General features: G+C 31.3%; 1 protein-coding gene across 14 annotated transcripts in view; it reads right to left on the bottom strand.

The window, feature by feature from the left end:
• Nucleotides 1–5,728: 5,728 nt before the first annotated feature.
• The window catches only part of LOC127715532 (thymosin beta-like), a 49,907-nt gene continuing 36,930 nt past the window's right edge, over nucleotides 5,729–18,705 (bottom strand). For all 14 annotated transcript variants that reach the window (XM_052221600.1, XM_052221601.1, XM_052221599.1 and 11 more), the window contains 3 exons: nucleotides 16,101–16,214; nucleotides 9,078–9,191; nucleotides 5,729–7,641 (listed from right to left, as the gene is read on the bottom strand). In XM_052221600.1, coding sequence (XP_052077560.1) covers nucleotides 7,613–7,641; nucleotides 9,078–9,191; nucleotides 16,101–16,214 — 257 coding nt within the window. In that variant the 3' untranslated portion in view covers nucleotides 5,729–7,612. The remainder of the gene's footprint in view (nucleotides 7,642–9,077; nucleotides 9,192–16,100; nucleotides 16,215–18,705) is intronic.

The raw sequence follows: 18,705 nt of genomic DNA, 5'->3' as shown, positions 1-18,705 counted from the left end.
ACTTTTGGGGCCCTTTATAGCTTGCTGTTCAGTGTGAGCCAAGGTTCCGTGTTGAAGGCCGTACTTTGACCTATAATGGTTTACTTTTACAAATTGTGGCTTGGATGGAGAGTTGTCTCATAGGCACTCATACCACATCTTCTTATATCTATTATAAAAATAAGATGGGGTATGATTGCCAATGAGACAACTCTCCACAAATGACACAGAAATTAACAACTATAGGTCCCTGTAGGGCCTTCAACAATGACTAAAACCCATATCGCATAGTCAGCTATTAAAGGCCCTGAAATGATAAATGTACAACAATTCAAAAGAGAAAACTAACATCATGATTAAAGTTCAAAATAATTAACAAAAAACAAATATGATATACAGCAACAAACGACAACCACTAAATTATAGACTCCTGACTTGGGACAGGCACATACAGAATGTGGCAGGGTTAAACTAGTTTGAAGGTGCAAACCCTACCCCTTACCTGGGACAGTGGTGTAATAGTACAACATAAGAACAAACTGTAATAAAATGCTCTGCTGGGCGCAGCTTGATACGACTGCAGAGGTCAAACCCTGAACAGTTGGGGCAAGTATGGACACAACATTCAAGCTTGATACAGCTCTGAATTTGGATTGTGATTAAATATTTGACACAGCATAGGTTTCTGACACAGAATGAATGTGGTCTAAGAACTTAAATTTTTTTAATTTTCCTATTATGGTCCAATATCCAAAATCTAAATACATGGTTAGATTCAGCATATCAAAGAATCCAAAGAATTCAATTTTTGATGAAATCAAACAAAGTTTAATTTTGGACCCTTTTGACCTCAATGTGGACCAATTTGATAACGGGGCCCAAAAATCAAAATAAATGGTAAGATTCAGCATATCAAAGAACCTCATATATTCAATTTTTGTTGAAATCAAACAAAAGTTTAATTTTGGACCCCAACTTGGACCAACTTGAAAACTGGGCTCATAATCAAAAATCTAAACACATGTTTAGATTCAGCATATCAAAGAACCCCATGAATTCAATTTTTGTTAAAATCAAACTAAGATTAATTTTGGACCTTTTGGACCTTAATGTAGACCAATTTAAAAAACTGGACCCAAAATTAAAAATCTAAATACACGGTTAGATTTGGCATATCAAAGAACCCCAATAATTCAATTTTTGATGAAATAAAACAAAGTTTAATTTTGAACTCTTTTGACCTTTATATGAACCAATTTGATAGCGGGGCCCACAAATAAAAAATCTAAATACATGGTTAGATTCAGCATATCAAAGAACCCCATATATTCAATTTTTGTTGAAATCAAACAAAGTTAAATTTTGGACCCCAATTTGTACCAACTTGAAAACTGGGCCCATAATCAAAAATCTAAATACATGTTTAGATTCAGCATATCAAAGAACCCCATATATTCAACTTTTGTTAAAATCAAAATAAGTTTAATTTTGGACCCTTTGGACTTTAGTGTAGACCAATTTGAAAACTGGACCCAAAATTAAAAATCTAAATACACGGTAAGATTCAGGCATAACAAATAAATAAATGTGGTCAAAGATTTTACAAATCTAATGTGCCATACTGTGCAATTAAAGATTACTTCTTGAAATTTTTCAATATTTGAAATTTGAAAAAAAAAATAATATTTGAAGAATAATTCTTATTAATTTCTGAAATCTGAAATGAGAAAAAATTGACCCCCCACAATTTATTTTTACCCCCCCCCCCCCTTTTTCCCCCCAAAAATTCTTTCCCTCAAGATATGGTCATAATATCAATTCAAATTTCCAATGGAGTTTGCAACCATAATTACCCATTTAAATTTACCATAGTGCTAACTTAATCTATTTTATAATAGAATTTAAAATATAGTGTCAAATCTTTCATATGGATTTTTTTGTAAAAAAAAAGATGCAACATTTGCAGATATTTTTACTGGTCTTCCTTTACAAATATGCATTTCTTTAAACATAATTTAAAAGCAGTGTAAGGGAAGTAAGCAAAACGTTGTATTTGGATTACCTCCCTTACACTGTTTTAAATTATCTTAATTGTTCATTAATCATTACTTTATACATAATTTAAAAGCAGTGTAAGGGAGATAATTTCAATGATGTATTTGATTTATCTCCCTTACACTGCTTTAAATTGTGTTTTGTACTAAAGTATTTGTCCATTAACCAGGACAACCTTGTTTTTTCCCCTAATTCCTAAACGGTTTGAGCCATAACCCCCCAAAGCAAATCCTAACCATCCCTTTGTGGTATGGAAACTTGTAGTATAATTTCAGAGAGATCCATACACTCTTCCACAGTTATTGTCTGGAAACTAGAAAATGCTTATTTTTTGCCCCTTTTACCTTAACTGTTGGTACCATAACCCCCAAAATCAATCCCCACCTTCCTTTTGTGGTATTGAACCTTATGGTAAAATTTCAAAGAGATCCATTCACTTAAACTAAAGTTAGAGTGTGAAAACCAATGTGTCTTCGAATGACGACGACGCCAACGTCATACCAATATACGACCGCAAAAATTTTTTGCGGTCGTATAAAAACCATTTTTCTATTGGATTAAAATAAAATATGGTTTGCAAGTAATTTTTGTCAATTTGCTTATTGGTTTCAGACAAAAAATGTTACTGTCTGATTGGGCAAAAAGAAAGAACACACCTTGTTTGCCACTTTGAAGGTCTCACACTAATCATTCAAACCTAGAATTAAAATGTTTGGTTTTTCAGTTTCAGAATTTGGTTGAGATAAGCCAGTTACTTTCATTGCTTAAAGTGGAAAAATGTAATGTCTGATGGTAATTTACATAAAATGATGCACAAATCTGGAAGGATACCGTGGTCAGAAGTAAGACATGAAACATGTATATGCATAACAATGCACATGTTTGTTAGAGCATGTTATTAGTTATAGAACAAGTAAAGTAAACAGTAATTATCAAAGTCTCAAGGTTATTGTGAATGTAAAATGTCACGTTTTGTCTGAATTTGTCCTATTTCGTCTTCAAACAATTTCACAAAGCAGACAGAATGTTCAGTTTGAATTGATGTCTGTCCCAATCTGTCATCTAAAGGTTTGAACTTGTGGTTCCAGAAAAGAAGACAAATAAAAATCAATCATAATAAAGTATAGTCTCTATATGCTATGTTTTACATCCAATTGAACTAAAAAAAAGGATTCTTAAAAAACATCATTTATTTATTCCAACTTCATTTGATTCAAATTGTCAATTTTTTTTCTCCTCAGAAAATAAAAATATAATTTCCCATCGGTTCAGTTTGAACCTATTTCGCACCATTGCTTATATTCAATCAGCACAAATGAGGAATCTTTGCAGACTATTTTCTAATCATTTTCCCATTAAGTTTGGGACTATAATATATGTCCCAGAACCAACCAAGAATAAAGAATTTTGTAATTTTTTTTATCCAATGTGTAAAATCGGAATTTGAATAAAGGACTTCAATACAGAATTCTTTCAAAGTTAAGCATGTAGTTTTATAGAAGAGGGTCTGGATGGGGCCTCTATTATTGTTTTTTTTTAATTTTTAGGCCATTTTTCTCTTCTTTTAATCTTTTTTTGGTCTATTTTTCTTATTCTTTATATGTTTTGGCCTGCATTCTGCACTTTTTGTCCTTTTTTTCTCTATTCTGTAAACCTCGTCCAGATCTTTATAGAAGTTAAATGTGTCACACACATATTGTGATATTCCACAAGATTCAATGTGAACATATGTAGCATAATAGCCACCATGTATGAAATTTCTCATTATTAAAGAATCTTTGTAGAATGTCTCACAACCATCATTCCTATAAAGTTCATAAAAATTTAGTAGATTCAAGGAATTAAAATCTTTGTGGGTGATGACTTATTTATGCTGTTATATTTTTGGCCAGGTGCGCTATATTCTTTCTACCTGAAATAAAAATAATTTAAACATGTTTGGTACTCTGACTGATGCTATGAAAAGTGTGCAATTTTTTGTCACATTCAAACACAGGTGCATTGAGGCATGGACATAGTTTATCTTTATGATATTTCTAAAAAAAAAAATTACGCAATCAATTAGAAACCCCAAAAATAATGAGACAAAAAACAAAATAGGGAGATGGACAAAGAAATTACATGGAGATTTAAAGAAAGATTCATAAAATTCTGATTAGGGGGTTAGGAAGAGAAACAGATACAAATAGATATCATTGAGATGGGAGCCATCTCTGTGGGCCCCACTGTGAATAATGTGTGGTAAAAAATTTGTATCTTTATCATTGGACATGGGGTTGTCAACTAAAACCAGTTTTTGACCTTGACCTTTGACCTAGGAAGTTGTACATACATTATGACACACCCTCTGGTGTTGGTTAATATACATGTCAAGTATAAACTTTGAAATCATAACGGTTCTCTAGATATAGAGCGGACACAATTTGTTACGGACGGACGGACAGACTGATCACTATAGGGTGTCCGGCATTCAGCGGGGCCCTAATTATTGTGTACTATTGATATGTAATGTTTAAGTAAACCAAAACAAGAATATGTCCACAAGACACCGTGTCCTGCTCACACTATCATTATTCCAAGTAAACCTCAAAATCTGGTTCATATTTATTTGGCTTATATTTTTTAAAAGTTCACATCATAATGAAAATGCACTATGTTTCAAGTTGATGTGATAGTTTTTAACCACAACTTAATGGTAAATTATGTTAAACCATAACCCCAAACCCGGATTATAGGACACAAAAGGGAGGGAAGGAAGAATTTAAGGACACCCCACCACTATATACCATCCACTTTAAAAAGCAGGGGGTATGGAAAGGAGTAGGCCCAGTAAGACCCATTTTTGGCCCCAAAATATAGCAGTTTTACCAAATTGTTAAAATGTTAATTTTTAGCTATTTATTGGAAAGAAGAATACTTCTGTTACATAAATATGGGCTGTTTTTGACAATACAATGCACATGTATCGGGTACTAGCATCATTAAGACATTCTAAATTACTGAAATCTTCGAAATTTTAGCATTTTGGTAAATTATTAGACGGTTTCCGTCTGAAATGGAAGTGGCCGCATTTGTGTTCATTCTTAATATTTAAATGTAAGTTGTATTTGATGATAATACATAACATATATAAAGGTTGAGAATGAACACGGATGCGGCCACTTTCATTTTTGACAAAAACCGTCTGAAAAATGGCATATTATGGCATATTTGATAGATTTTTCATATTTAAGCTTGAATTTGAGCGTCTTTAATGACTAAATCAGTTCAAATCTTTCACATAAACTAATTGAATCGACTGAAGTAGACACTTAAGTGTTTAAAAAATGTCCAAAATCTTTCATCAGATGAACCTGAATTTTGAGGCCAAAATCGGCCTTTACCGGACCTACTCCTTTCAGATTAATGTAGGTTTTTGTGCATAGGAGTGTCTTTTACTCTATTTCTTATTATAAACTTGTACACTATATCTATTAATAGTATAAGAGTAGACTTTTATGTAGTCCATCTACCGGGGTATATATGTTGTTTTTTTTTCCAATATCTAAATAGAGTACAAATATTCTAGCTGCATATAAAAATGGATACAATTCCACAATTTGTAAAAATTGATAGGTCAAGAAATCCACCATTTATTACCACTTATCTTAAATCCATGCGACTCCACCTATAGACAATGAATATTAACAATGTAACAATTTCAATTTTTATTGAAAATATGCCTTCATAACATAATAATAAGCACTAAAGAGAGATAAAATAATATAGAATGGACGTGATTAATTCAATTAGATATTACCATGGTTTTATCTATATTGTTATGGTATTATGCATATAACGGGTCTTTTTCTAAATTAATCATCAAACCTTATATAACAATTAACAGAAGTATTCAGTACAACATCAAACAATATACTGCTTTAAATTTCCAAAATCGGAATGTGATGTCACAAATTCAATTATTCACTTTGGTCCCAAAGTGTGAATCACTTCACTGAGGTTAAATCATTCTTATAAACTATTTCAGAAACTGTTTTTTGGAGAGATGGAGAGAAACTGGAGAGAATTATACTCAGCTTGTTTTATAAAATTTACTGTAGGAATTGTAGGAATTGCACAAAAAAAAATTAAAAAAAAATACAACACTCCTTGTAGCTGTTAAACTGAAATAATTAACCAAAATATTAATGAAACATTTATAAAAATAAAAAAAAACATCAATGAAAAAATTAACATATAGCTTGAAGGAACTGGAGGCACTTACAGTGAGATGATCAACTAAAACAAAACATTTGACAAGCTGTCAATAGAAAAAATACTATAAGTGGGTTTCCTACTACAGATAAATAAAGAAAGGTATATCTTCTTGTAACAAAATGAACTAAATACTATAAAATTTTCTTTCATGCAGCGACATTAAACCTTGATGAAACATAACATTATTATCAAAATAATTCAATTTTAATGTTGAATTAACCTTAAGACAAATTTCAACAAATCATTGATCAGCAGTGAATAGGTAATATCATATTTGTACAAAAAATAAAGATTTGAAATTATTGCTCACCTATCAAAAACCTGAGATGGTCAGAAAATGCTTAATAATATATTTTGGCATTTGGAATTTTATAAAATAATGACTTTTACACAAGAAAACATACAATTCCTTTGTTTCTGGTACATAGATTTATTCTTGACTTAGAAAAAGATGTAAAATTAATTAACAAAAATTTCTAAATTTACAATCAGCATTTTCCTAATCTAAATGTTTATTTCTTCATAGACTAAGTGCTTTTAAAAAATTGTGTGCACAAAAAGATCATGTAACAAATTCAAAATTTATAATCTTCAAAAAATTGTTTGTAGGAATACAAGTTAAAAATAATGCAATTTTATAAATGGTCAGGTATTTACTTCAAAATGTGAAGATGAAATCTGTTATTAATTTTTTTTTTAGACAAAAGCATTTTTTCTTTCTATTCTGTTACATTGACACCTGCTAGGAATTGTATGTTATCTTCAGCACACTTTTATATAAAAATTAAGAAATATTAAACTTGAATAACTGTGAAAAGAACTTTTTCATTTGAAACTGTTTCAGAAAAAGACCTTGGTTATAAGTTAACATATTACATGTATATTGCACTATATACAAGAAACACTCGTCTTGGTTGAAAACTTCACTGGGTTATTTCCCCTTTCTTATGTAATTCCATTTCTCTTAAACATTTAATGTTTCTGATAAAATTCCTGAAAAATCTTTATGAATTTTTTTTTTATACATTACCAGTGTTTATTATTTCAATAACTTGTTAATATTTTGAAGTAATAAAATCTGTAGCTTAAAATAACAATTCCAAAAGTAATTTCAATGCAATTCCTCCATTGAATGGTGTTTACATCCTTTACATACATCTTCAATGTAGGTAAATCCTTTATATGTGATTACACTGGCAATTAACTCTAGCGACAAATCTTAGCCAATCCAGCGAAGCTTACAGAGTGTAGTTTTATGGTTATGAACCAAGCGTCCTTATTTACATTCAATAATTATTTGAATTCTGTACACATGAACACATCACTTTGCTGCTTTCTCTTCTGCAATATCTATAAATAGAAATGTAATAACACAATTATGGTCAATTTAATTAAACAAGAATGCATGCCAATGTTGTCGTGCTATCCATACCCCACTCCTTATTCAAAGTATTAGAATACAGGAAGTAGGTGTCTGATCGCTCCAAAAAGTGCACTGTTACAACTTGTTACTGTTAAGCTGCTGGCTAAAATAAGACATCATTATGGTAAGTAGCTCTTGAGAAAAGTATATTTGTTTTCATTCAAAATATTGAATAATTCAAAGTTTTGTTAAACAGGTAAAAGATTTCAGACAGATAAAAAATAAACTGCTTCACCAAGCGCAGCTGGATACGACCGCAGAGATCCAACCCTAACAGTTGGGGCAAAAATGGACACAATATTCAAGCTTGAAAAAAATTTTTTTTTTAACCCCCCTTTCCCCTGTTCAAAAAAAAAAAGATATTTGAAGAAATTTTCTTTTAAACTTCTTAAATCTTGAGAAAAAAAAATTACAACCCTCCCTCCCCCCCCAAAATAACATTTTAAGAAATTTTCTTTTTGTAAAATGTGGTACAATTTAAGAGACATCCATACACTTAAACACAAGTTATTGTCTGAAAACTAGAAAAATGCTTGTTTTAGACCCTTTTTGGCCCCTAATTACTGAACGGTTTGGGCAATTACCACCAAAATGAATTCCAACCTTCTACTTGTGGTATTGAACCTTGTGGTACAATTTCAGAGCAATCAAAATACTTATACACAAGTTATTGTCTTGTTTTGGGCCCCTTTTTCCTAAACGGTTGAGACCATCACCCCCCAAAACAATCCCAACCTTCCTTTTGTGGTATGGAACCTTTTAGTTAAATATCATAGAGATCCATACCCTTAAACTAAAAGTTATTGTGGGAGGAAAACATATGTCTTTGGACGACGACAACGTAATAGCAATATACGACCCCAAAATTTTTAAAAATTTGTATAAATACTTTTACACCACTGTTCAACTGTTGACCAAATATAAAGACTAAACTGCTGACCAAATATTAAGACATTTGTTCATTGGTTACTCAGAAAATTTTTCATAAATATTTGTTTTCCATTTTGTAAGGGAAATTGGATAAAACATGTGTTCTACTGTATGCAAGATTTTTTTTTCACATTGTGTTTATTAATAATGAATAATATCTAAAGGTAAAACTTTATAACTGAAATGGAGAATGCTCTATTTCAAATGTATAGTGGTTGTAAATTCTATATTGTAATGAAGACTTTGTAAATCTAATTGGCTGGCATGAGATTTATTAAAAATCTTACAAATAAAGTTGCTCGTAAGTATACTGAATTGTTTATGACTGTGAAACAAAGGCATGATCTTAATAAAATTTCATTTCAAGCAAACAAGTATGACTTATTGCTCTGTTGCCATTACAATGTATTAGTAACTGAAGTCTTATACTAACCTTGAGATGATGGTAATGCATTCTTTTCCTCTGTTGTCGTCTTCTTCAGACTGTTGCGGTTAAATTTGGTCACAGCATCCTTCAATTCTTGTTCTTTTTTCTCTGCTTCCAATGCTGAAAAAAGTAAATCAGTAATTTAATAAACTGTACTGTTCCTAATTTCTATTGATATGAGAGATGCTTACAGCAATTTTTTTTTTTAGGTTGCAATTGAGGTAAGTATTTTTGTTTGATTCAACAGTATTATGCCAATGTTGTGTTGTTGCCTTTGCAGGCATTGACCCTAAAGAGGATTATTTGAATAACCTATTTTGTTCTGTGCGATGTTCTTCTAGAGAGGTTGGCTACCCATCAAGGAATTGATTCAATAGAAACGAGTTTATTTTGCGTAAGATTTATGATGATTGAAATAGTGATTTTATTTCATGTATTGTATGATAACTATATAGTGAGGTAAGCCTCAGGTTAACCTCTGACAGGGAGATTAATTTAACTACAGCAAGCTAATTTATGCACTGTAGAATTTAATGAAGTTCAATGTATTATCTGATCCTGTTTTGTTGTAAATGGTGGTATTTACTGAAAAATATTTTACAATGTGATAAGACTATTGTACTGTGAATTCATTTTTATTCATGGGGTATTAATTTTCATGGTTTTTACAAGTTAATTTTTAACCACTTTTAAGTGTTGCACAAAATACAATTTTCCTTTTAAGCCAACTAAAATTAATTAGATTTTCATCCAAATTTTTTTAAAAAATGCAGCAGGTGGGAGGATTTTATTTTTTTATTTTTATTTCCTCTGAAATCCTTTTGTAATGTGTTCTTCATATGCAAGGGCAATAATAAGCTTATGTCATGTATATATAAGGAATTCTACATAATTTTTTTCAAATTCTTAAATAAATAATTCTTATTGGCAACCACTGTTCTACATGTAATTGCCACATTAGAAACCTTTTTTCAATAAATAGCAAAAACGTAGAGAAATGCTCTCTTTTAGACTACCTACATCAAAGTTATTTTTCTTTCTACGGTAAGCTACGGTTTATAATGCCCATAAAATGAAGCTTAGGCATTGGTATGCAACACAAGTATTATGAGTACAGAGTGAAATGAAAACTCAAACTGTGCGAACTTAACCAAATAGAAGTTGTTGTTTAATGAATCTAACGAGGGGTTGGGGACAGAGGGTATTTGCTGTTTGTCAACACAAAATGACAGCCTTTGAGTAAATCAAAGGGCTTGCTATAACACATTGTGTACGTTTGCCGACTTTTTGTACTCAATATATATACGGTCATAAATCGCACAAGTTCGTGCTTGTGTCAATTTCTTTATTCCAGTCATGTTTTTGTACCAATATGTTTCACGATTCTTGCACTTTCGGATATCATTCACAGTCCAAATTTCCTGACATAAAGTCATTGTATAAATAAAATAAAAGAAGAATGTGTCTGAGGATACGAATGCCCCCACTCAAGGTTCAAACAAAAGACAAGAGGCTCTCAAGAGCCTGAATCGCTCACCTGTTATTTTTTTTGCTTAAATCTTTCATCAATGATTATTTTTGCTTTTTACCCATATGTTCCATTTTAGCCATAGTGTCTATGTTTCTTGACGTACAAGGAAATGAAATACAAAATTTATACTAGATTCATTTGAGAAGATTTTTAAAGTTAAAAAACATAAAACAACTTGTGTAAAATTGTCCTTAAAGGGCAATAACTCCTTAAGGGGTCAATTGACAATTTTGGTCATATAAACTTTTTTGTAGATCTTACTTTGCTGAACATTTTTGCTGTTTACAGTTTATCTTTATCTTCAATAATATTCAAAATAATAACCATAAACTGCAAAATTTCCTTAAAACAACCAATTTAGTGGCAGCAACCAAACAATGGGTTGTTTGGTGTGTCTGAAAATTTCAGGGCTGATAGATCTTGACTTTTTGAAATTTTTACCCCATGTCAGATTTGCTCTAAATGCATTAGTTTCTGAGATATAAACCAAAAACTGCATTTCGAACCTATGTTCTATTTTTAGCCATGGCGGCAATGTTTGTTGATTGATCAAAATTTCAGATACAATTCATAAACTAGATTCCTAAAGGAACATTCATTCAAAGTTAAGAAGTATTAGGCACAATAGTTTCAGAAGAAAAGATTTTTAAATGTTAGCAAACTTGATGAACACATTGGGTAAAATTGTCTTTAAAGGGCAATAACTCCTTAAGGGGTCAATTGACAAATTTGGTCATTTAACTTTTCTGTAGATCTTACTTTGCTGAACATTATTGCTGTTTACAGTTTATATCTATCTATAATAATATTCAAGATAATAACAAAAAACTGCAAAATTTCCTCAAAACTACCAATTTAGTGGCAGCAACCCAACAATGGTTTGTACGATTTGTCTAAAAATTTCAGGGCTGATAGATCTTGACCAATTGAACAATTTTACCCGTTTAGATTTGCTCTAAAAGCTTTACTTTTGGAGATATAAGCCAAAAACTGCATTTGACCCCTATGTTCTATTTTTAGCCATGGCGGCCATGGTTGTCGATGGATTAAAACTTTGGATATACTTTATGAACTAGATATCCTAAGGAACATTTAGATGAAGTTTGAAGGTATTTGGCCCAGTAGTTTCAGAGGAGAAGATTTTTAAATGTTAGCAAACTTGATGAACAAATTGTGTAAAATTGTCTTTAAATGGCAATAACTCCTTAAGGGGTCAATTGACAATTTTGGTCATATCAACTTTTTTGTAGATCTTACTTTGCTGAACATTATTGCTGTTTACAGTTTATATCTATCTATATTAATATTCAAGATAATAACAAATAAAATGCTTCGCTGGGGCGCAGCTTGATACGACAGCAGAGGTCGAACCCTGAACAGTTGGGGCAAGTATGGACACAACATTCAAGCTTGATACAGCTCTGAATTTGGATTGTTATTAAATATTTGACACAGCATAGGTTTCTGACACAGAAAGAATGTGGTCTAAGAACTTGAATTTTTTTAATTTACCTATTATGGTCCAATGTCCAAAATCAAAATACATGGTTAGATTCAGCATATCAAAGAACCCCATATTTTCAATTTTTGTTGAAATCAAACAAAGTTTAATTTTGGACCCCAACTTGGACAAACTTGAAAACTGGGCCCATAATAAAAAATCTAAACACATGTTTAGATTCAGCATATCAAAGAACCCCAAGAATTCAATTTTTGCTAAAATCAAACCAAGTTTAATTTTGGACCCTTTGGACCTTAATGTAGACCAATTTAAAAAACGGGACTTAAAATTAAAAATCTAAATACACGGTTAGATTTGGAATATCAAAGAACCCCAAAAATTCAATTTTTGATGAAATCAAACAAAGTTTAATTTTGGACCCTTTTGACCTCAATATGAACCAATTTGATAGCAGGGCCCACAAATAAAAAATCTAAATTCATGGTTAGATTCAGCATATCAAAGAACCCCATATATTCAATTTTTGTTGAAATCAAAAAAAGTTTAATTTTGGACCCCAACTTGGACCAACTTGAAAACTGGGCCCATAATCAAAAATCTAAACACATGTTTAGATTCAGCATATCAACGAACCCCAAGAATTCAATTTTTGTTAAAATCAAACTAAGTTTAATTTTGGACCCTTTGGACCTTAATGTAGACCAATTTAAAAAACAGGACCCAAAATTAAAAATCTTAATACACGGTTAGATTTGGAATATCAAAGAACCCCAATAATTCAATTTTAGATGAAATCAAACAAAGTTTAATTTTGGACCCTTTTGACCTCAATATGAACCAATTTGATGACGGGGTCCACAAATAAAAAATCTAAATACATGGTTAGATTCAGCATATCAAAGAACCCCATCTATTCAATTTTTGTTGAAATCAAACAAAGTTTAATTTTGGACCCCAATTTGGACCAACTTGAAAACTGGGCCAAAAATCAAAAATCTAAATACATGTTTACATTCAGCATATCAAAGAACCTCATATATTCAATTTTTGCTAAAATCAAACAAAGTTTAATTTTGGACCCTTTGGACCTTAATGTAGACCAATTTGAAAACTGGACCCAAAATTAAAAATCTAAATACACTGTTATATTCGGCATAACAAATATATAAATGTGATCAAAGATTTTACAAATCTAATGCGCCATACTGTGCAATTAAAGATTACTTATTGAAATTTTTCAATATTTGAAATTTGAAAAAAAAATAATATTTGAAGAATAATTCTTTTTAATTTCTGAAATCTGAAATGAGAAAAAATTGACCCCCATAATTTCTTTTTATCCCCCCCCCCTTTTTTCCCCAAAAAAATTCTTTCCCTCAAGATATGGTCATAATCTCAATTCAAATTTCCAATGGAGTTGGCAACCATAATTACCCATTTAAATTTACCATAGTGCTAACTTAATCTATTTTATAATAGAATTAAAAATATAGTGTCAAATCTTTCATATGGATTTTTTTGTAAAAAAAAAGAGGCAACATTTGCAGATATTTTTACTGGTCTTCCTTTATAAATATGCATTTCTTTAAACATAATTTAAAAGCAGTGTAAGGGAAGTAACCAAAACGTTGTATTTGGATTACCTCCCTTACACTGTTTTAAATTATCTTTATTGTTCATTAACCATTATTACTTTATACATAATTTAAAAGCAGTGTAAGGGAGATAATTTCAATGATGTATTTGATTTATCTCCCTTACACTGCTTTAAATTATGTTTTGTACTAAAGTATTTGTCCATTAACCAGGACAACCTTGTTTTTCCCCCTTTTTTGCCCCTAATTCCTAAACGGTTTGAGCCATAACCCCCCAAAGCAAATCCTAACCATCCCTTTGTGGTATGGAAACTTGTAGTATAATTTCAGAGAGATCCATACACCGTTCCACAGTTATTGTCTGGAAACTAGAAAATGCTTATTTTTGGCCCCTAATTCCTTAACTGTTGGTACCATAACCCCCAAAATCAATCCCAACCTTCCTTTTATGGTATTTAACCTTATGGTCAAATTTCAAAAAGATCCATTCACTTAAACTAAAGTTAGAGTGCGAAAACCAATGTGTCTTCAGACGACGACGCCAACGTCATACCAATATACGACCACAAAATTTTTTTGCGGTCGTATAAAAACTGCAAAATTTCCTTAAAACTACCAATTTAGTGGCAGCAACCCAACAATGAGTTGTTCAATTCGTCTGAAAATTTCAGGGCTGATAGAACTTGACCAATTGAACAATTTTACCCCATGTCAGATTTGCTCTAAAAGCTTTAGATATAAGCAAAAAACTGCATTTCACACCTATGTTCTATTTTTAGCCATGGCGGCCATGTTTGTCGATGGATCAAAACTTCGGATACAATTTATAAACTACATACCCTAAGGAACATTTAGTTAAAGTTTGAATTTATTTGGCCCAGTGGTTTCAGAGGAGAAGATTTTTTAAATAGTATACGACGACGACGGACGCCAAGTGATGGCATAAGCTCACATGGGGCCCTTCGGGCCCCCGTGAGCTAAAAAAAGAATGGAAAGACGGAAAAACGGATGGTAAAGGGCAACAATTAATGCCCCCACCGCCTATGGCAGGGGCATAAAAATCAATGGTTTTCTAATTAGTGAAATGTGTGACATACCCCGATTTGCGTTCTTGGACACTGCCTATTACTCTTAACCTGAATATTTCATGCCCTTCCAGTAATCAATTTCTATTCTCAGAAGATAATGTTATCATCATAGAGCAGCAGAATATGTCCACTTAATAATTATGGTTGAATTACTCGAAGAAATATGAAAACCGAAATTTACAACAGGAAGTTTTGAATGAAACGAAATTGTCAGCGGTTACCGTACCAGAAATGAACAAAATCCGGAAATGGTAAACTTTAAAAAAAAAAAAAAAAAAATTGTTATCACAGAGATATATCTCGCCTTTTTGTAATTTTGATAATGCAAATGTTGAAATTAAAATAGCAATACTTTAACATGTAAGTAAATGCAAATATTCAAAGTCGATGAACCATGACTGAAGGTACATGACTAAACAATCTCCATGGAATGAGATGTGCCAATGCTAATGCAACTGCATATCAAATACCATTGACTTATTACAAGTCGTTCCCTTTAAACAAACCTAAACACAAACATTAACTTGTAAACTATGTAAAAGTTTCAAAGTCAGTGAACCTTGATCAGGGATGGGGCTATATAATCTCCATGGAAACGATACTTGCAAATGCCAATACATTTGCATACCAAATATCATTGACTTAACATAAGCAGTTCATCTTAAACTGATCTAATCACAAACTAATACATGTAAACTAAGCAAAAGTTTCAAAGTCAATAGACCATGACTGAGGGGGCAGGGCCAAATATTCTCCATGGAAATGAGATGTGCTAATGCTTATACAACTGAACACCACTTAACATTGGCCTACCACTAATGGTTCCCCTTGTCCTGACCTAATCACAAACTAATACATGTTAACTTAGCAAAATTTTCAAAGTCTATAGACCATGACTAAGGGGGCGGAGCCAAATAATCTCCATGGAAATGAGATATGCCAATGCTTATACAACTGCATACCAAATATCATTGACTTACCACTAGTGGTTCCCCATAAATTGACCTAATCACAAACTAATACATGTAAACTATGAAAAGTTTCAAAGTCAATAGACCATGACTGAAGGGGGTGGGGCCAAATAATCTCCATGGTAATGAGATGTGCCAATGCTAATACAACTGCATACCAAATATCATTGACCTACCACTAGTGGTTCACCATGAACTAGACCTAATCACAAACTAATACATTGTTGATGCCGCCGCCAGAAACAGCATACCTATGTCTCGCTTTTTGACTCTGTCAAGGCGAGACAAAAAGGGGGAACGATTTCAGAGGGGCGGGCGGGGGATGAAAATCTATAAATAAATTTTATTGGCCTTGGTTGGTTTTTAATAAAATGAATCTTACTGTTTTGGTCTGGTAATACATTTTTCACTGTTGGTTCTGTATGTTTCAAAGAATCCTTCTTAAAACCCTCAATCGCCTGTATCTTCTCAACCTCTTGTTTCTCCAAATTTATTGCTATAAAAAAATATACATAAAACTTCATTAAATCATTCACATAATTTGAAATAATAACAGTAAGAATATTTCATATCGAAATATGACTTGATGTTAGGTCCTAAATAACATTTGAAAAACAATTATGGTACAAATATTCCACATCAAATTAGCAGTGAAAGCTTGGTCTAAAAGTACTAACAGAAACAACAAAAACTAACCAGTTAAGTCTTTAATATTAAAAGAACATAGTTTTTACTCTAAAGTCTGCAAAGGTATATTAACCACTAGAAGTTAATCATTTTGAAACTCTTACAACCAAAACCATACATGTGCTACCAGTTCACTTTCAACTAATTGTGATTAGTTTAAAAGGTGAAACTGCTTGCTTTGGAAGACTTTACCGTGAATTTACAAGAGTTCTAACTGGGCATTTTCGATTTCAACACAAGACACATTTAAAAACAGTTCATGACAAAGTAAAATATAACTTACAAATGGTTATTGGTAAACAGTTGCATGTCTTCAGTTATAACTTAAAAGTTAACTTTTAATTTGATAACCATAACACTGGGCTTTGGAAACCTACCATAGAGCTTACAGTAAATAGATTTTTAGTACAATTTATACAGATAGGTGACTTAAATAATACTTATAATAATGAAAATTTATAAAACGCCCTATATAAAATAAAAATACTCTAAGGTGTTGTACATGCAGCATGGCAATAAGCAAATCAAACAGAAAAAAAAACAACACATAAAACATAAAATATATTAGATGCAAATACTGAAATAAAAATACAACAAAAATGTCTACAATAAAACAAGGTCAACACAGAAATACATCTTTAAAAACCCTGAAAGGTTTAAAATATTTTCTAAATTAGAATGATGATTTACAGAAAATGCATGTCATATTTCTCATGTGCGTCAGTGATTTTTTTCTAGACAGAGATCAGAAAAAAATTAGGCTTCAGAAACGAATTGTATCAATTTATGTGCATAATAGAACTATTTTATATAAAAAGCCATATCTGTAAATTTGCAACCAGAAAGTATTACAGTAAAATTGTTAGGAACACTGAAATAGCAAAATAATTTTCTATATTGGCTTATTAAGCTTAGTATAGAAATGGATCTCAGTTGAAAATTAAGCAATTTTATAAATAGAATAATTTTTTTTTATGCAAAAGAAAAGAGTAATAAATGGAGAATGTGTCCACACAGATGATGCCCCCATTTGCATATAACATTATAAAGGGACATAACTCAAGAACAGCAAAATTGACGCCACCCAAATTTTGAACTTGATTTAATTTTTGTGGTAATAAGCATTGTGTATAAGTTTCGTAACATTTGGTTGATGCAAATTTAAGTTACAGAATGGAAACTGTAAAGGGGCATAACTCTAGTACGGTAAAAGTGACGCCACCCAAATTCGAAATTGATCTGTGTTTTGTGGTAATAAGCATTGTGTATAAGTTCCATAACCTTTGGTTGAGGCAAACTAAAGTTAGAGAACGGAAATTTTGGGACGTATGGACAGATGTACAGGGGTAACACTTAATTCCCCCATCCGGTTAATGGGGTTGGGGGCATAAAAATGTCTAAAATGACCGTGTTGCAATTTTTGTGACTTAAGAAATGTAGAATGTTTACAATGTAGTTGTAAATTTAGCATGAAAATAACTGTCCAGGTAAATTTGAATTTTTTTTCTTCAAATAATTCAATAATAGCAGGTGCACAACTTAACATATGTGCAATCTTCCTGTGAAGTTTCAAAGATCTGGGCTGAAAACTGTAGGAGTTGATTTTCATAAATACATTTTTTCCCTGCTTGCCAGTCATCATTATACTAAATAAGCTCATTTAAGACTTCCAACACAGCTGAAAAGAGTTGGATTTTGTATCCTATTTATACTCCATACTCCTAAATGATCTTTATATTTACACATGGTACTTTTTAAATACAAATGAAATTAAAGAAATTTTACCATCAGGCCTTCATTGTATGTATATTTTTAAATTAATTGATTCCTCAACCTATCCATTCCTTTTTACAGAAATACATTTAATGCTTTATTATATTTTTTACTACTAAATAGGTTGTATATAAAGGTGATAACTGTGCTGTTAACAATAATAGAACCAGAATCAATATAAGAAGAAACATTGAAAGTTTAAGTATAACAGAACTATAAAAGAGGTAGATCGGATCAAATCTTTTGTTCTTGTAAGACTACAAGTTTTTGTAACTAAATATCAGCTTGCTTAAAATATGTGAAAATTAAAAAGTAGACAAAATGCACACTTACTTAAATTTTTACATTATAAAACAGGTAATTTTATTTTGGAACAAGAATATATTTCACTTTGAAAATTATAGAAAATAAAAAAATGATAAAAACTTTCTGTAGCTTTCTGAACTAGTTTGTATTTTAAATAAATCAAAAATATATGAAGCTATCTTAATGAATTTTGTCTTTTAATGGTCTACCTCTTCTATAAG

This window comes from Mytilus californianus, unplaced genomic scaffold (assembly GCF_021869535.1).
Source record: "Mytilus californianus isolate M0D057914Y unplaced genomic scaffold, xbMytCali1.0.p SCAF_9, whole genome shotgun sequence".
Lineage (NCBI taxonomy): Eukaryota > Metazoa > Mollusca > Bivalvia > Mytilida > Mytilidae > Mytilus > Mytilus californianus.
Note: the sequence above shows the minus strand (reverse complement) of the source record. Positions and strands in the feature narration are given on the sequence as shown.